Source organism: Telopea speciosissima, chromosome 4 (assembly GCF_018873765.1).
Source record: "Telopea speciosissima isolate NSW1024214 ecotype Mountain lineage chromosome 4, Tspe_v1, whole genome shotgun sequence".
NCBI lineage: Eukaryota > Viridiplantae > Streptophyta > Magnoliopsida > Proteales > Proteaceae > Telopea > Telopea speciosissima.
Window position 1 is genome coordinate 27,451,083 of NC_057919.1, and position 19,218 is coordinate 27,470,300.

The 19,218-nt window shown below is 40.5% G+C and overlaps 1 protein-coding gene across 3 annotated transcripts in view; it reads right to left on the reverse strand.

Annotated features, from left to right (window-relative positions):
• LOC122660295 (5'-deoxynucleotidase HDDC2) overlaps positions 1-18,162 on the reverse strand; it is a 35,703-nt gene extending 17,541 nt beyond the window's left edge. For all 3 annotated transcript variants that reach the window (XM_043855538.1, XM_043855539.1, XM_043855537.1), the window contains exons 1-4: positions 17,815-18,162; positions 17,554-17,678; positions 17,406-17,443; positions 8,670-8,780 (exon numbers count right to left, since the gene is read on the reverse strand). In XM_043855538.1, coding sequence (XP_043711473.1) covers positions 8,670-8,780; positions 17,406-17,443; positions 17,554-17,678; positions 17,815-18,111 — 571 coding nt within the window. In that variant the 5' untranslated portion in view covers positions 18,112-18,162. The remainder of the gene's footprint in view (positions 1-8,669; positions 8,781-17,405; positions 17,444-17,553; positions 17,679-17,814) is intronic.
• Between the last annotated feature and the right edge of the window lie 1,056 nt (positions 18,163-19,218).

Consider the following 19,218-nt stretch of genomic DNA (forward strand, 5'->3'; position numbering starts at 1 on the left):
TAGGAGACTCAGCTGGCTTACATCCAAGCTTTCCAGATTCACTGAGAAGATTTGGGACGTATTTCCTCTAAGAAATAAAGATGCCCTTGTTGGAATGAGCATTTTCAATTCCTAGGAAATATCCAAATCTTTAATCTCAGATTCTTGTGCTAATTGAGTCTTGATCTTGGAGATCTCTTCCTCATTACACTTCCAATCACAACAATATCATATACATATACAATAAGAGCGGTAACCTTGCCATGATCTGCCTGGCTTTGTTTGTAACCAAATTTCATCACAGTCTTCAAAAAACATCCAAACCAAGCTTGTGGAGCTTGTTTGAGTCCATATCTTCAATCGGCATACTTTCCCTACTGTGGAGGAAGATTTGAACCCAGGAAGTATGTGCATATATACTTCTTCCTCCAAATCCCCGTTTAGGAACGAATTCTTGACATCTAGTTGTCGGAGGTTCCAATGCAAATTGGCAACATACGATAGTAGGGCACGAACCGAATTCATTTTGGCAACAGGAGAGAAAGGATCATGGTAATCAATGCCATAAGTTTGTGTGAAGCCTTTGGCAACCAGCCTCACTTTGTACCTTTCAATGGTTCCATCTGCCTTATGCTTTACACTGTACACCCACTTACATCCCACCACCTTCTTCCCGTTAGGATGTGGAACAAGTTCCCAAGTTCCATTTTTCCTAAGAGCTTTCATTTCCTCTAGGCTCTAGCATAGAAGCCTTCCACTTGGGATCAGTCAGAACATCTTTCCATCCCTGCGGGATAGAAACAGAAGATATGGAGGAAACAAATGCCTGATAGGAAGAGGACAAGGACTCATAACAAAATCCAGATTAAGGAGCTCCATGATGTAGCCTCAAGCTCGGCTCTAATACCAATTGATGCAATCTGAAAATCCAGATTAAGGATCTCAGATGCAAGCAGGCCCAATAAACAAATCTGTGATCAGATTTGAGATCAAGGAAGCAACTGCGTTGTTAAGGGAAGTAAAGAGAGAGGAGATCGATCTTCTTGGGAGGAAGAAGAGAATAGAAGAAAAGAGAAGAAAATAGGTTTAAGATACCAATCCCGTATGCACTGCTCAATAACACCAAAACTCTTAGAAAAAAAACTGATATTTTTAACTCAAATCATTTCTAATTGATGATGGATGTATTACACATACATAGATCTTCCAAAATTCCTAATTTGACTCATAAAAGGACTCCTAATCACTAATACAGTCAATAAAGTAAATAAACTCAAAACAGAATTCTATCCAACTATTAAGTATCCTAATCTAACTCAAACAGTCAATTTAACTACAAAACCAGCCCAGTGTAGTGGGATTCAACTGCTGTAGGGGGCAGCCTGGTTTGATGATGTGGTCTGGTTCTTGGTTGGTTCGATGGACCAGATTTCTAATTTTGAGGAGCAAATTATAAGGAATGAGCAAGAACCTGTCCAGGTTCATTCCCCCTATCGTCCAGCAGAAATTAAAGTTGATTTATTTCCAGAATGAAAGTGGATTTACTTCAGAATTAAAGAGGAGATCGATCAGTTATTTAAGGAGATATTTTCTATCATATTTCCTATTATATCGAGCAGTTATTTCCAGCACAGTATGAGATATCAACTAGCAATTAAAGGAGATAATGACCAGATTTGGTGGGCCCCATGGCCAGCTGGTGTAGACCAAGCTAAAGGCAATATTGCTGTAATGCTGTGCGTGGAGGCCTTCTTTTCAAGTCAAAACAGTTGTCAAACTGATCTAGATTAGGAGAAATTCTAGGATTCAGTTATACCCTGCGTGGGATTTTATTAGACTAGGAAGTTCCTATTTTATAGGGTTGTTTTATGTAATGGGTAGTTTCTATTGTTTAGGATTCTTTATTTGTTAGTTAATTAGATTTCTACTAGGATTTTGTTCCATCTCTAGAATACTATGATGTAATCAATTTGAATAAATAAAGAAAAAAGGGCTGAAAACAGCCAAGTCGAGTTTCAGAAAAAAGAACGAGCTTGATTAAAAAGCCATCAATGGCTGTGAGAGACAGCTCCTGTGAGAGACAGGTATGGTGAGAAGTCGTGGGTGAGAGACCCAGGAGAGAGTGAGAGGCTCAATCCAAATTTTCCTTCTTCTATCCCATCTTCTATTTTTCCTTTTTCTATATTTTCATTGTGTGATCTGCTACAAGTTCTGGGATCAATTAAGGATATCTGCTACAAGTTCATCAATTGTTTCCTAGTTTTGAAGACCAAACCAGCATTAAACTTTGTTCAAGAAAATGCTGCCTGGGGCTAGGTCCTTCGTGATCCGGCCTTACATTAGTGTGGCCCCTGCACAGCGCAGGGGGCCAATGAGAGCACAGGTGGGGCATCAACAGGGGTGGGTTTTTTCATATTTCGCAGGGGACAGGGCCGTCATTCCGCTCCCTCTATATATATATATATATATATATATATATATATATATATATAGAGAGAGAGAGAGAGAGAGAGCTTTAGTTGTGTAAATTCACAGCAGGTTTTCAAGAATTGGAATTGGATTGGTTGAATCGGAATCGGCCGAGCCCAATCCCAATTCGGCCAATCCAGAGCAGCCGATCCATGCTGGGTTTCTATGGTTGAGGTCGAATCCAGCTGAATCGGAATCGGTATTGGCTGGACCCGATCTGGATCCCGATTCCGAGTTTAATAAACCTTTATTCACAGGATTTTTTAAAGGTGGATTACCAAGTGAGTTTTCTCTTCTTCTCTTTTCTAGTCTACTCGCTGTTTTCTATTTCTCTCAGAGTGGTTTCTTTAAGCCCTTAAGTAGTTTGCTTTCACCATTTACTGCACTAAACTTCATGTCTCACAATAACACTGTCATAGCCATCTTCTATCAAGTATCAACTCAAATCTTCGTCCTTTAATCAACATATAACCATAGCAATAGTTTCACCTGAACTCTAGTTTCCCTCTGTTGTTTATACCTGTTATCAAAACCAGAATTCTGAGAATGCTTGAATGATCGAATATGATCAGCCAAGCCCCTTTATTTATAGATCTTAATATAAAAAATACATGGCTAAAATAACCGTGCCATAGCCGACATAGCTAGGCAGGTCATAAAACAACATTAAAACATAAAATAAAGCACCCAAATTACCAGAATACCCCCACGGTATTCTGGTTTACATTATTCAACACTCCCTCTCAAGTTGGAGCAAAGATGTCGATCATGCCCAACTTGACTAGATTAGGATGAAATAACTTTCCAGGCAGGCCCTTGGTGAAGACATCAGCAAGCTGATCAGAGGAAGTCACAAAGGGAATACAAATCTGCCCATCTTCTAATTTCTCCTTGATGAAATGCCTGTCCACTTCAACATGCTTGGTACGGTCATGCTGTACCGGGTTGTGTGCTATGCTGATTGCAACCTTGTTATTACAGTACAGCATCATAGGAAGCCAAATAGGAGTACCCAGATCTTGTAGCAGACCTTTAAGCCAAAGTAACTTACAAATCCCTTGTGCCATAGCTCAAAATTCAGCTTCAACACTAGAACGAGCAACTAAATTTTGCTTCTTGCTACGCCAGGTGACAAGATTTCCACCTACAAAGGAGCAATATCCAAAAATAGACTTACGATCAGCAAAACCAGCCCAATCAGCATTAGTATATGCTTCTATCCGTAGGTGACCATGTGAAGACAAAAGAATGCCTTTTCCAGGAGTTGACTTCAAATAGTGTAGAATGCGAAGAACAGCCTCCATATGAGAAGTGTAGGGGTCATGCATAAACTGACTCACAGCACTCACAGCGACAGCAATGTCTGGACGAGTGTGTGAAAGGTAAATCAGCTTCCCTACAAACCTTTGGTACCGGCCTTTATCAACAGGCTCACCCACATTTTCCTTGAGCCGAGCAGTAGGATCCATAGGAGTATCCGAAGGGTGGCAGCCTAGCAGACCTGTTTCAGGCAACAAGTCTAGTACATACTTTCTTTGGGAGAGAAATATGCCTTTTGAAGATCTGGCCACTTCAATCCCAAGAAAGTATCTTAATTTTCCTAGATCCTTAATCTCAAATTCCTGGCCAAGGAAGGTCTTCAGCTGTCTGATCTTATCACCATCATTGCCAGTAACCACTATGTCATCAACGTAGACTATAAGAACAGTGAGTTTTTCACCAACCCTCTTAATAAAGAGTGTGTGATCAACATTACTCTGCTTATAGCCCACAGAAATCATGGCCTTGTGGAATCGACTAAACCAAGCTCGGGGTGATTGTTTCAGCCCATTTAGTGCACGCTTTAGCTTGCACACTTTTCCTCTATTTCTGTCACAAGAGAACCCTGGTGGAATGTCCATATATACCTCCTCCTCCAGTGCTCCATTTAGGAAGGCATTTTTAGCATCTAGTTGCTGCAAATCCCAACCAAGGTTGACTACACATGATAACAACACACGAACTGTATTCAACTTTGCAACAGGTGCAAAGGTCTCCTGGTAATCAATGACGTATTTCTGAGTAAAACCCTTGGCCACTAGCCGTGCCTTATACCTATCCACAGTGCTATCCACCTTCTGTTTCACCACAAACACCCATCTACATCCAACAGTTCTCTTCCCAGGTGGAAGAACCACAAGCTCCCATGTGTTATTTTTTTTCAACGCCTCCATTTCTTCCATCATGGCTGCCTTCCACTTTCCATCTGATAGAGCTTCCTGCCAATTGTTAGGAACATGAACAAAAGAAAGAGAAGAAATAAAAGCACGAAATGATGGAGAAAGGGAGTCATAAGAAACAACATGAGAAATGGGATGCTGCGTGCAAGTCCTGACACCTTTGCGAAGGGCAATAGGTAACTCAGGAGAAGGAACATTATCAGGTGGAGAGGCAGGTTCTGGATCCAGGTTCGGCAATTGGATGGGTACTGGAGCAACAGTTGATTGAACCTGCTTATGTTTCCTTGCATAGGTCTTCATATTACTAGCATCAATCCTCTGCTGAAATTCACTAATGGTCCTCTGGACAGGAGTCTGGGCTGGTGTGGTTTGCTCCCCCTGTACAGGAACCTCTCCCCCTGACTCAGGTGGAGGAGGAGGAGGACTAGAAGGAGGCTGAACAGATTAAGCCTCATCATGAACCAACTGGAGTGGAGGAGGTGAGTCTTTAGTCAACACATCTTCGCTAAGACTCTCCCCCTGAAGATGTGGGGACACATAGTAGGAGACACGCTCATGAAACACGACATCCATGCTGACAAAAGTCCGGCGGGATGGAGGGTGATAGCACTTGTACCCCTTCTGTGTTGCAAAGTACCCTAAGAAAATACACCGAAGACTACGTGGGTTAAGTTTGCCTGGGGACTTAGTATCCCTGGCATAGCAAACGCAGCCAAAAACCTTAGGGGGAACAACAAAGGAGGAAGAACCAAGTAATAGCTCAACAAGGGGTCTAGAGTTAAGGACCCGACTGGGCACCCTATTAATTAAATATGTTGTAGTAAGAACAGCATCCCCCCAATAAACGGAAGGGAAATTACGGGCAAACAGAAGAGCACGAGCTAGCTCCAAGAGGTGGCGATTCTTCCTCTCAGCCACACCATTTTGGGCTAGAGTATCAACACAACTGGTCTGATGGAGGATGCCATGGGCAGCCAAGTATTTTTGGAACTGACCTTCCATATACTCTTTCCCATTATCACTCCTTAAAGTCTGAACAGTGGCATTAAATTGAGTTTGAACCAGCTTGTGAAAGTGTTAAAAACAAGAAAATACCTCACTTTTATTGTGCATAAGATACACCCAAGTAAACCTAGAAAAGCAATCAATAAAGGTGACATACCACCGATGACCCGAAAGTGAAACTTTTCTACTAGGACCCCACACATCAGAATGAACAACATGAAATAAAGAAGATGATCTTTTATTAGAAAGTGGATAATTTGAACGTGTCTGTTTGGCCAAGACACAAGGCTCACAAAAAAAATCTTCTTTATTACATGAATTACTTAATGCTAGAAATAAAGTAGACAAAGTACCTAAAGGGGGGTGTCCTAGTCTAGAGTGCCATATGTGTAATTCAGAAGAGAACGACGCTGGGGAACAAAGCCTAGAAGGTAATGCCTGAGTAGATGCAGGATCTCCATCAAGCAGGTACAATCCGCCATGCACTTTACCCGATCCAATCGTCTTCCCCGAGTCTAGTTCCTGAAAAACACAATGAGTAGGAAAGAATGTCACTTTACAGTTCAAAGATTTGGTGATACTACTAATGGAGAGAAGATTTGTGGTAAACTTGGGAATATGCAATACAGAAGATAATGTCAAGGAAGGGGAACAGCCAATGGACCCTTTCCCAGATATAGAGGAGAGGGACCCATCAACAATTTTAACTTTGTCCTTACCAGACGCAGGAAAGTACGTGTTAAAAAGATTGGAGGAACCCGTCATGTGATCAGTAGCTCCAGAGTCTATGATCCAAGGAGTGGAAACTACTGATGCACAATGACCAGCAAAGGAAATACCTGTAGGGGCAAAGAAGGAACCTGAATTGGCAGCAGATGTAGTAGAGGCAGCAGATGTAGTCAAGAGACGCCGGAGAGCTTGAAGTTCTTCCTGGGAGAGGCCGATGTCAGTAGTGGGAGCTGGAGCTATACTTTCAGTGTGATTGGCTTTGTTTTTAGGCTTAGCACGACCACGTTTGCTCTCAAAATCAGCAGGCTTCCCATGGAGTTTCCAACACTGAGCCTTAGTGTGATATGGGTTGTGGCAATAATCACACTTCACAGGCTCTTTAGCAGTAGCAGTAGCAGCAACATTATCAGCAGACGTGTCAGTGGTGGAACCAGCAGTCTGTAAGGCTGATCTTTCAACCTTAGGAGTAATCATCATAGCAGCCCTCCTTGTCTCTTCACTGTGTACATAGGAAAAAGTTTCCTCCAAAGTGGGGAAGGGAACCCGACCAAGAACCTGTACCCGAATAGGATCATACTTATCATTGAGTCCAGCCAGAAAGTCATAGACCCGAAACTGATCTACATATGTGTGGTAGGCAGCAATATCAGCAGCAGTGGTAGGATGAAACCGAGCATAGTAATCCAATTGTTGCCATAAGCACTTGAGGGCAGCATAGTACTTAGTGACTGTCATCTCCTTCTGAGTAGTGTTTTGAAGAGTTTTTCTAATCTCATAAACTTGTGTACCACTCCCTGAACGACCATAAATACCCTTGACAGCAGTCCATATCTGAGTAGCAGTGTCAAGGAGAAGATACTGACTAGAGAGGTCAATTGTCATGGAGTTCAGAACAAAGGACATTACCATTGCATCATTGGCAGCCCATTTAGTACGAGCAGCACCTTCTTCAGTGGGCTGTTTGGTGGTACCAGTAAGATGGCCAGTGAGTCCCCTACCAGCCACAGTCAGAGATAATGATCTGGCCCAAATTAGGTAATTAGTACCATCAAGCTTGATGGCTGCTGCATAGGGAAGGAAGTCACTCCTGGTCTGATCCCCTCCAGAAGTAGCCGAGGTTATCTCAGAGTCACCCATAGTAAGAAAAATATCGAACCTTGAGTTGATCAAGAAATCTGATCTTCAAAAAACTGCCAGGCAGAAATCGATCTTGAAAAATAAAAAATTCTGGTCTTCAAAAAAACTGCAGCAATTTGTGTGGGAAACAATAGTCGATTGCAGCAGTATGTCCAGGGAATAAACCCTCAAAAAAGCTCCACAAACAGCAGCCCAAAAGCCCAAATAGATAAGGTTTTTCAAAACCCTGACAGTTGAGATCGATAAGCAGAAAAAAAGGCTGGAACTTTTGAGGTCTTCAATCAATAAGAATGCAGGTACGATAGATGCTGTCTGAAGTCCTGCAAGTGATGCTCCAAAATAAGTGATCGATCTTCCAAGAGTTATGAGATCGATTTCCAAAGAAGTTGAAGCAGTCCCAAATCGCAGAGAGAGAAATTGCAGCAGCTATCGATCAGTTTTTTATGGCATTAAAACTGAGGTGGAATAGAGGGCAGCACTCGAACCATAATTGGATCACCTCATTAGTGCTGCCCTTGAAGGGATGAGAGAACCAAGAGAAGAGAAAGGGGAGAGAGAGAACAAATCGATGAAGGGGATGGAAGAAAAGAGATCGATGGAGAGGGGAAGGTCTTGAAAACGCTAGATCAGAGAAGGAAGCTCTGGTACCATGTTATCAAAACCAGAATTCTGAGAATGCTTGAATGATCGAATATGATCAGCCAAGCCCCTTTATTTATAGATCTTAATATAAAAAATACATGACTAAAATAACCCTGCCATAGCCGACATAGCTAGGCAGGTCATAAAACAACATTAAAACATAAAATAAAGCACCCAAATTACCAGAATACCCCCACGGTATTCTGGTTTACATTATTCAACACCTTCCATAGCTAAAACAGCAAATTTTCATTCTCTTTCTTTCATCAAAACCTAGGGCTAGTGAAATTTGATTCCACCCCTTGGAGATTACTAAATTGTAGAACCCTAAGTTCTACATGGACACTGCCATAAGCCCATTTCCACATAATTCCATTTTCTTTTAATAGTACAGCTATGTGAGGTATACACGTGGTAACCCATTTTCAAATTCTAGAAAATCACTTGTTTTTCAAAATAATGCAAATGAAATGATTAAGAAAAATGAACCTCTTGACCCTCCACCAAGTAGTTTGCACATGTACTCCAATGCTTCTCGTTCCCGTCGACTTTTTTCCAACTTTGGTACCCCATCTGATGGAGTGATGTCCCCAACAATTGCTATACAATATATTACAAGAAACAAGTCAAAATTCAAACCTCGAAATAGCTTCAGAATACACAATAGAACCTATTAGTGAAGGGAAGCCATATGAAAACCATATTGTAAATAAACATGTCAAGGACAAAGAATCTGGGTACCATGTTCCATACTAATTTCTTTAAGTGTTTTCCATATGACTTTTTTAAATGCTAAGTTACGTAGATGCTTTGAAATGGGTGTCACACTGTGTCAGATGCTTATATTGCAATGTAAATTTAGTATTGGAGACTTAAAAAGATTCCATGTGCTTCCAATATCTATGAAACACAACCTCTTAAGACCGAAAACATCATTACCAGGAAATGTTTCTAGGGCATGGAGGAAAAAGTTAAGTAGTAACTGATTCTAGGGCATGGAAGAAAAAGTTTAAGTATACACAATACACCACCATCCAGAGACTTTCTTGACCCTTGGAAGCTGGAAAATTAAAATATTCCTGCCCTTTCAGTTGGAACATTTGGCAAAATATTGGCTAATTCAACCCAACCCAACTGAACCTAACACCAGCTTGAACTTACCATCACATTGTGTCAGATGCTTATATTGCAAATGTTGAATTGGTATTGGAGACTTAAAAAGATTCCATGTGCTTCCAATATCTATGAAACACTACCTCAAGACCGAAAACATCATTACTACAAAATGTTTCTAGGGCATGTAGGAAAAAGTTTTAGTAACTGCTTCTAGGGCATGGAGGAAAAAGTTTAAGTATACACAATACACCACCATCCAGAGACTTTCTCGACCCTTGGAAGCTGGGAAAATAAAATATTCCTGCCCTTTCAGTTGGAACAGTTGGCAAAACCTTGGCTAATTCAGCCCAACCCAACTGAACCTAATACCAACCTGAACTTACCATGGGTTTTATTAGAGCGGGGAAGTTATTGATTGGCTTTGAGAAAGGCAGGAAATATGATGGGAGAAACTTGACTAAAAAAATAAGAAAAAGCAAGGAAAGTATATAAACATTCAGGACCCTTTACTTAAAGGTATTTTACAATGCAATCGAAACCAAATCCAAAGCTGCCACAGGCAGACAGACACAAACACATACATCCATACATGTTATGGATAGTGCAGGATGGTTACGCATTTAACCAGTCCATTGTAATCCCTACCCAAAGCTGATCCTATATACATATGGGAGGGTCTGGGAGGTAGAACTGTCGAAGATCCTTCATACATTCACTTATACAGATACAGGTCCAAACGATGTTGCTATGGATATTCAATATGACCACAAGTTGTGGCCTTGCTTACATAGTAAAATACTGCCTCTGTCCCACAATGACCATCCTCTTTGAAAAAACCCTAAGTCTAAGGAAGAGCGATTACAGTGTCAAAAGCCCCTGTTTTCCAAATTTGTCCTTCCATTTTCACAGTACTAAGTCTACTGACATCAACTTGTCCGGAAAAGCCGACCCAACCCCTACCCCTGATGAAAAAATTACTCCGCAGCAAACTTGCATCCCGCAAACAAATGACTGCCCTTCTTCATCTGCACAAGAAGCGCACACCTTCCTCTACCTCCACCCATTTGTGATCAAATTATCGATTGTCAAAACCTTATCCAAAGATGCAGGCCATATATATTTTTTCAGTGTGAAATGCTTTTCTTATACTCTCACTAACAATAATTAGAAAGTATGTAAGTTTCAAAAAGAAAAACCATTAGATGGCAGGAAAATATAAAGAAAAAGTGCGACTTATATTTAGTTATACATCATCACAAGTTACAGAATTTTTAAGGGTTTTTATGTTTGCATTTTCCTACCAAAAAAGACACTAACTCTTTTTCCAAAAGAACTATGTGCTTGTCATAATAAAAATATCAAAACCTACACCACCAGAGTACATCCATTGGCAGTAACACACAAATATTTTGTTATGTTTCCACACCATTACTATCTTTTCCTTTTAGCCTTTCAACAATTTTAATGAACAAAATTAAATTATATTTTAAAAAATATCATACACTGATGTAAGGTGGATAGAAAAACAATATGTAAAGTAAACATTTCATTATATTCTCCTTGCATCATATATTTCTATTTGCTAACTTTTATACACTTTTTAATAAAAAACTATGAAAAAGAAAAGCTATACACAACCAATTTATTATGTATTAAAGTATAACATAACTATGCAATGTTTTACTTCAAAGAGGTGCATTATATGATGGTTATGACTTTGGACTTATTATGTAATTGCAAAGATTACTATCCAATCATAAGCAATATGATATTTAGGCATTATAGATGGTTGTTTTGCTTACATAATGGTCCCTAGGTTTTACATTGCCACTTATTTCATCAAGAAGTTTCATTTAAAATTTTCCATCCTTTCCATGATATTTACCACAAAATACTTCTACTTACACAAGGATCAAACCTATATCTGATTCCATGCATATTAGTTCAGAAGACACAAAGGGTCTAAAGAGGCATTTCTAATCAACTTTTGAAGCCTTGAGTCACTCTTGGCTCCCAGGTTGCTTTGACCTCATCAATAAAAAACAAATTGACCATGGGAATGCTACAACATATTGGATGAAATAGAACTTCTGATAACATAAAATGAAAAACATTAGCTTTCTTTTGTAAATATAAAGTATAGAATACTGTTTTATTTATTTTTTTTAAAGCATAGGGTTTAATTTAATCAATTCCATCCAAGGACTTAGGAGAAAGATGCTCAGTAAGTCGATGAAGCATAGCTAACACCAATTTCTTTCTGGTGTACTAAGCTAACTAGACAATTTCCCGCAACCGGGATTGGTAACCTACCGTAATTCCATTGTTAGATAGTTAGGCCAACGTCTCTAGTTTTTGGCTATTCATCACGTTGGCTGTGGGCTGAACTGGTGAGTTAGCCTGGGCTATAAAGACACATCCATTTTCCCATTCCTCTCATCAGACTTTGTTTGAAACTATTCACTTACACGGACCCGTGAACAGAATGAGTACTGTCTCGATTGGGTGTATAGTAATTAGAAAGGTTGCATTGTACTATGAAAAGAGAAAGAAAGGATCCAGCCCTTACCTATGAACTTGTCGACTTTGCAGTAAATTAAAAGAATAGCTTTAGTATGGGATTTCAAAGGTTCAGGAAAGGGCGGGATGGGATGACTATTTAGTCCTTTTGGGCTTCAAGCTAACCATACACTACCTACGGAAACTATTTGGTGTATTTGAAGGTGGCTAGAGAAAGAGAAAGGATGTTCAGCCCACTCGACTTGTACGACCAGATATGGGATTCTTGGACTATGAAACTCAACTACTCCTCGTGACGGCAGTGACTGTTTTAGATAACTTTGATTAGGATGACGATAGGTCTTGGCTTGTATAGTGGCGGAGTACAATGTTTGTTTACATTGTGAAATACTTAAGATGTTTGTTTACATTGTGAAATACTTAAGGGGACAGGTTTTATGCACGGTCATGCATGGTCCACGACCATGCACAGAGCTGTCGGATGGGGGTAATGCAGACCAAGGTGGTGATCTCCGATGATGGGCTTCACAGAGAGAGCAAAAGAAGAGTTAGAGTTGCAGGGGGAGAGAAGAAATCGCATTAGAAGAAGGGGAGGGGGGGGGAAGGAAGAGTGCACACGCACACAGCCCTCAGGCTACTCAAACCATAAACGCAATTCACTCTTCAAATCTGTCTCCAACGATGGGGAATTACATCATATATAAAGAGAAATAAAAGCCTCCTAATAATAAAGACTCCTAATTATGTCCTAAAACTTAGACTAACTAAAATAGAAACTCTATAAAACTCAAATTGGAAATTTCCCTATAAGTCTAACAACTACCCCAAAAATAAAAGATTACATATCTTTCCCAAATAAAATAAATTCTAAATATCCTACTGAACTAGAACATGGTTGGGAACTGGTTCATCTTGGTTTGGATACCCAACTGGGTTTGGGTTGGTCCAAGGTGGTGTATCTGCATCAATTCTCCCGGTGTTGAGAAAAACTTGACCTCGAGTTTTGTAGAATGGTAGAAATAAAAGCTCACGAGTGGGGGTTATCGGTTCCATGTCTGCAACTTGAAGAAAATCCAAAATATGAAGCTTTGGGGGTGAATCCATGTCAGGAAAATCGTGGGGAAGAACGAACTTATGATGTGGAATTGCTTTCACTACACTAGAATCCGTCGTTACTTGATCCACGATCTGCACATCTTCCGTTGCCACCACTTTTGGCTGCTCTGGTTGAGGTTGTATCACTGGTGCTGCCTCTTTTGGCTTGGAACAAAAATCATCAACTAACCCATGAAGAATGAATGTCTGGGGCATGTGAAAAGGATGTAGGGTGCACAAGTTTCCGTCATGATCAATGACGCCTTTTCGTTCTTCTAGCCATTCACCACCCTATTTAATAACACGCTGAGGAGAATCAAACACCTCACAATGAGCACCATCACAATAATAAGAAACGGATAATTCAACAAATACATAATCCTCATCTCTATCACAAATCGTGAGACAAAATTGGTGCTTTGCCCTTCGTCAATAAATAACATAGCAAGCTTTCCATTGGGAAAACGCAATCTAAATTTGAACACAAAAGGGTCCATGGGCAGGTTTGTAATTAAAAGAATCTTAAAGGGTTACCAAGGTAGACTAGAGAAAGAGTACGATGGGTAATAAAAATTAAATACTAGGGATCTACTTGGAACAAAATAAAATTAAAGGAGAACAGGTGATAAGAGAGAATAACAGGGCTATGATGGGAATCTAGAAAAAGATAAAAAGGTAGAGTGTCACGTTAAAAGGGAGGGGCAATATTGGAAAAAATGGGATTAAAAGGAATAACTTATCATGTGATGTGGGAGGGTGAGAATCTGGAAGACTTGGACTTGGCTTCTACCGCTGGTAACCAGAGAGGTTGCCCACGGGAAGAAATGGCGGAAGCAAGGAACCTTTGGCAGAATCAAAGAACCAGTGTGCAACTTCGACTCCAAGGGGAAGACGGTGACTGCGAGTGAGGGTGTCGAATCGCAGCAGGAAGTCGACACCAGAAGCCAAGTATGTGATTTTTTTTTTCACTGTTCTGTACTATCTCTGCCCTCTCTTCTCTTCTTCTTTCTCTGTCTCGCACTTTCTCTTCTCTCTGCACATTTTTTTTTGGTCAGTTCTGGCAGAACCAAGGAAGTGGGTGATGGTGGGTTGGGGATTATGCTCAGGGAATCGAAAGAGATGGGATTGGGGGTTTGTTGGTAGGAATCGCAGGGGTGGGGTGGGTCGACGGAAGTAGTGAGTCTGGTTTTTTTTTTTTTTTTGGTTCGCTGTTACAGCGAGGAAGAAAGGAAAGGGAAGGTGGGTTTGGGGTTTCAGTGGGGTCGTAGGAGAGGGATGGGAGATGGAGAGTGACGCAGGCTTTTTTTTTTTTTAATGAGAATCACAGGGGTTTGCTGGGGTTAATGGGAAGGAGATGGGATGCTGGTGTGATGGGTCGAACAACAATGCGGAGAAAAGAATACAGGGAAGAAGGAGAATGGAAGAAGAGAGATGGACAGGAAGGGAATGGATCTTTCGGCTCTGATACCAAATAATGCAGACCAAGATGGTGATCTGCTATGGTGGGCTTCACAGAGAGAACAATGGAAGAGTTAGAGTTGCACGATGGGGAACTACATCATATATAAAGAGAAATAAAAGGCTCCTAAAAATAAAGACTCCTAATTAATTCCTAAAACTTAGACTAACTAAAATAGAAACTCAATAAAACTCAAATTGGAAATTTCCCTATAAGTCTAATAACTACCCCAAAAATAAAAGATTACATATCTTTCCCAAATAAAATAAATTCTAAATATCCTACTGAACCAGAACATGGTTGGGAACTGGTTCATCTTGGTTTGGATACCCAACTGGGTTTGGGTTGGTCCAAGGTAGTGTATCTGCATCAATTCTCTCGGTGTTGCGAAAAACTCGACCTTGAGTTTTATAGAATGGTAGAAATAAAAGTTCACGAGCGGGGGTTATCGGTTCCATGTCTGCAACTTGAAGAAAATCCAAAATATGAAGCTTTGGGGGTGAATCCATGTCTGGAAAATCGTGGGGAAGAACGAACTTATGATGTGGAATTGCTTTCACTACACTGGAATCCGTTGTTACTTGATCCACGATCTGCACATCTTCCGTTGCCACCACTTTTGGGTGCTTTGGTTGAGGTTGTATCACTGGTGCTGCCTCTTTTGGCTTGGAACAAAAATCATCAACTAACCCATGAAGAATGAGTGTCTGGGGCATGTGAAAAGGATGTAGGGTGCACAAGTTTCCGTCATGATCAATGACGCCTTTTCGTTCTTCTAGCCATTCACCACCCAATTTAATAACACGCTGAGGAGAATCAAACACCTCACAATGAGCCCCATCACAATAATAAGAAACGGATAATTCGACAAATACATAATCCGCAGAGTGAATAATGATCTGGTCGTTCTTGGATAGCATCTCTATCACCGATCGTGAGACAAAATTGGGGCTTTGCCCTTCGTCAATAAATAACATAGCAAGCTTTCCATTGGGAAAACGCACTCTAAATTTGAACACAAAAGGGTCCATGGGCAGGTTTGTAATTAAAAGAATCTTAAAGGGTTACCAAGGTAGACTAGAGAAAGAGTATGATGGGTAATAAAAATTAAATACTAGGGATCCACTTGGAACAAAATAAAATTAAAGGAGAACAGGTGATAGAGAGAATAACAGGGGCCTGATGGGAATCTAGAAAAAGATAAAAAGGTAGAGTGTCACGTTAAAAGGGAGGGGCAATATTGGAAAAAATGGGATTAAAAGGAATAACTTATCATGTGATGTGGCAGGGTGAGAATCTGGAAGACGTGAACTTGGCTTCTACCGCTGGTAACCAGAGAGGTTGCCCACGGGAAGAAATGGCGGAAGCAAGGAACCTTTGGCAGAATCGAAGAACCACTGTGCAACTTCGACTCCAAGGGGAAGACGGTGACTGCGAGTGAGGGTGTCAAATCGCAGCAGGAAGTCGACACCAGAAGCCAGGTATGTGATTTTTTTTTTCATTGTTCTGTACAGTCTCCGCCCTCTCTTCTCTTCTTCTTTCTTTGTCTCGCACTTTCTCTTCTCTCTGCCCATTTTTTTTTGGTCGGTTCTGGCAGAACCAAGGAAGTGGGTGATGGTGGGTTGGGGATTATGCTCAGGGAATCGAAAGAGATGGGATTGGGGGTTTGTTGGTAGGAATCGCAGGGGTGGGGTGGGTCGACGAAAGGAGTGAGTTTAGTTTTTTTTGTTTTTTTTTTGGTTCACTGTTACAGCGAGGAAGAAAGGAAAGGGAAGGTGGGTTTCGGGTTTCAGTGGGGTCGAAGGAGAGGGATGGGAGATGGAGAGTGACGCAGGCTTTTTTTTTTTTTTAATGAGAATCACAGGGGTTTGCTGGGGTTAATGGGAAGGAGATGGGATGCTGGTGTGATGGGTCGAACAGCAATGCAGAAAAAAGAATACAGGGAAGAAGGACAATGGAAGAAGAGAGATGGACAGGAAGGGAATGGATCTTTCGGCTCTGATACCAAATAATGCAGACCAAGATGGTGATCTGCTATGGTGGGCTTCACAGAGAGAGCAATAGAAGAGTTAGAGTTGCAGGGGGAGAGAAGAAATCGCATTAGAAGAAGGGAGGGTGGGGGGGGGAGGAAGAGTGCATACGCACACAACCCTCAGGCTACTCTAACCATAAACTCAATTCATTCTTCAAATCTGTCTCCAACGATGGGGAATTACATCATATATAAAGAGAAATAAAAGGCTCCTAAAAATAAAGACTCCTAATTACTTCCTAAAACTTAGACTAACTAAAATAGAAACTCAATAAAACTTAAATTGGAAATTTCCCTATAAGTCTAATAGCTACCCCAAAAATAAAAGATTACATATCTTTCCCAAATAAAATAAATTCTAAATATCCTACTGAACCAAAACATGGTTGGGAACCGGTTCATCTTGGTTTGGATACCCAACTGGGTTTGGGTCGGTCCAAGGTAGTGTATCTACATCAGGGGGTGAGGGGGTGCACTGTAGACCCTTATCCCTGTTCCAAAGGTTGTGTGCATGGCTGTGCATCATGAGTGGTTGTGCACAAAACATTTTGCCATACTTTAATGAACATATAGTACAGTGGCTTATCAGCATTCTAATGAGCGTACTTGCAATCTAGGTGATTTTGCTAGTGGCATATCAGCAATTGCCAAATAGGATGCCAGGAAATGTATCTTTTTGAGAAAGAAAAAACTAAAAGCTCAATAACAACAATATGGCACGACATGTAACAGACACAAAGGTGGATGGGATGCACCACTTAGTCTGCCCGACCCCAGAGTAACAAAGAATTTAATAGGATTTCCTCACTCGTTATCGCATTTCCCCCCCCCCCCCCCAATATAGAGGTTCACATCATTCTGTTCTCCAGTTTTCCTCTGGCACTTGCATGAATGGAATAATTTAGATTAACCCAGCAAACAACACTCCTTGTAAGATCAACATACCTGAACAAATCTATATAACAAAAACAAACTAGAGAGGAAGTGGAAACTGGATTCCTACCTTCAGCAATATCATGAACAATTGCCATTTTTATACACCTGAAATGGGGGGGAAGAAACACTTAAAACGAAGATCATTCTTCATTGGACATAGAAAATAAGACAATTCGACAATAGAATGCTATGTCAGGAATGTCAGAAACCCTAACCTGTCACGGTCGATGCCAGGAATGTCGGTAGCAATAAAAGCCATGATGCCCATTCGGTACATGTGATCAGCTATGGATTCTGGACCCTGAATCCCCTTTCGGACCCATCCAGCTCTCTTCGTGGTCTGATTCATATTCAAATACAGCAGTTTAAGAGCAAAAAAAAGTTTCTTCATTTGTTACACCTCAATTCTCGGACAAGAAGCAAAATAATCGAAACGGTCTCAACCAAATAAGCAAGGTATTGAGGCTTTTTTGTACCTTGAGATGATGGCAGAGAGAGAGGAAATCGATAGCAGAGGAAGCAGATGAGGTGGAGTGGTCATTCTTGGAGGGGGAAAGCGCGACTGAGTGAGAGGTGGAACCTCCGTCTCCATCTGTAGCAGTACCAACAGTTGCAGCACTCTTGTCGCTGTTGTTCAATGAGGAGGATTCGGTTGCCATTCGAACGAATTTCGATGATAGCTTAATTCTTCGAAGTGAAATAAAACTGAGTGGAGAGAAAGTGACGGAGGGAAGTAGGAGAGAAGATTTGCAGAAAGCTCGACTCCCACTCATGTTTCTGTCTTTCTACCCTCTCCCTTCTTCGTGTCGGGTTCCCGCATTTTACGTGTGTATCTATTAAATTTAGGGTTTTTAACAAATGCCCCCTGAAAATTCCTATTTGTCCAAATATCCCTCATAACTTTTTTAATTATAAATTCCTCCTTACTTTCAAAACAATGTAGCACTTTAGTCCAGTCTGTTAATTTGGGACGTTAGACGTTAGTTTCAGGGAATTTAATGACCAAAATACCCTTTTGATAAAAACCCATTAAAATTAAATAATAAAATGATCAAATTACCCTCATCTTCCCCAAATCGATTAGGATTTGAATCCATCTGGAAAGCAAGAGATCAGATGGTCGTGCAGAGTGGATAGATAAAGGGCATAAGAAATGTCTTGAAACTTGTTGTATTGTGTTGCTATCTGCTCTAATTAAGTTATAACAGTGAGTTCCTTTTCAGCTTGAATCTGTTATCTTATCGCATTTATTTAAGAATGTTATACAGGGGATTGGAAATTGATACATGGATATAAAGAGTTTTCCTTTCAAATAAAAGTTACATAAATAAATAAAGGAAAAAAGATCTCAGGAGATGAGGAAAAACTGCCTCAACATTCTCCAATGGTGTACTATGGTGGATGATTGGATCTGAAAGTATATTTGATGCTTAAGATCACTTGCATCAAGTGTTGCAGATTTTTCTACAGAGATGTTTCTAGGGTTCTATACCAACAATATGAACCATTTTCAAAGCCTATTCATTGATGATATGTGTACCGCGGTGGATGATTGGATCTGAAAGTATATTTGATGCTTGAAACCACTTGAATCAATAGTTAACATACACCTATGGAATCCCTACTCCAAATCCCAAAGATTCTGATAACAATTGAAAAAGATAGGAATCAAAGTTAACACAGAGGCACAAATGACAAACAATTGAAAAAGATGGGAATCCTTCTGGCTCCTACAACACACTATTCCATCACACAGTAAACGAACAGAGTAGTTCTCTTGATCCAGTGAGAAAAAACACCCACTTTGACTATTCAACAGTTCAACTTCAAACATCTGCACAAACAGAAAGAAAATTTGGGGAAACCCTTAGGACAGAGTA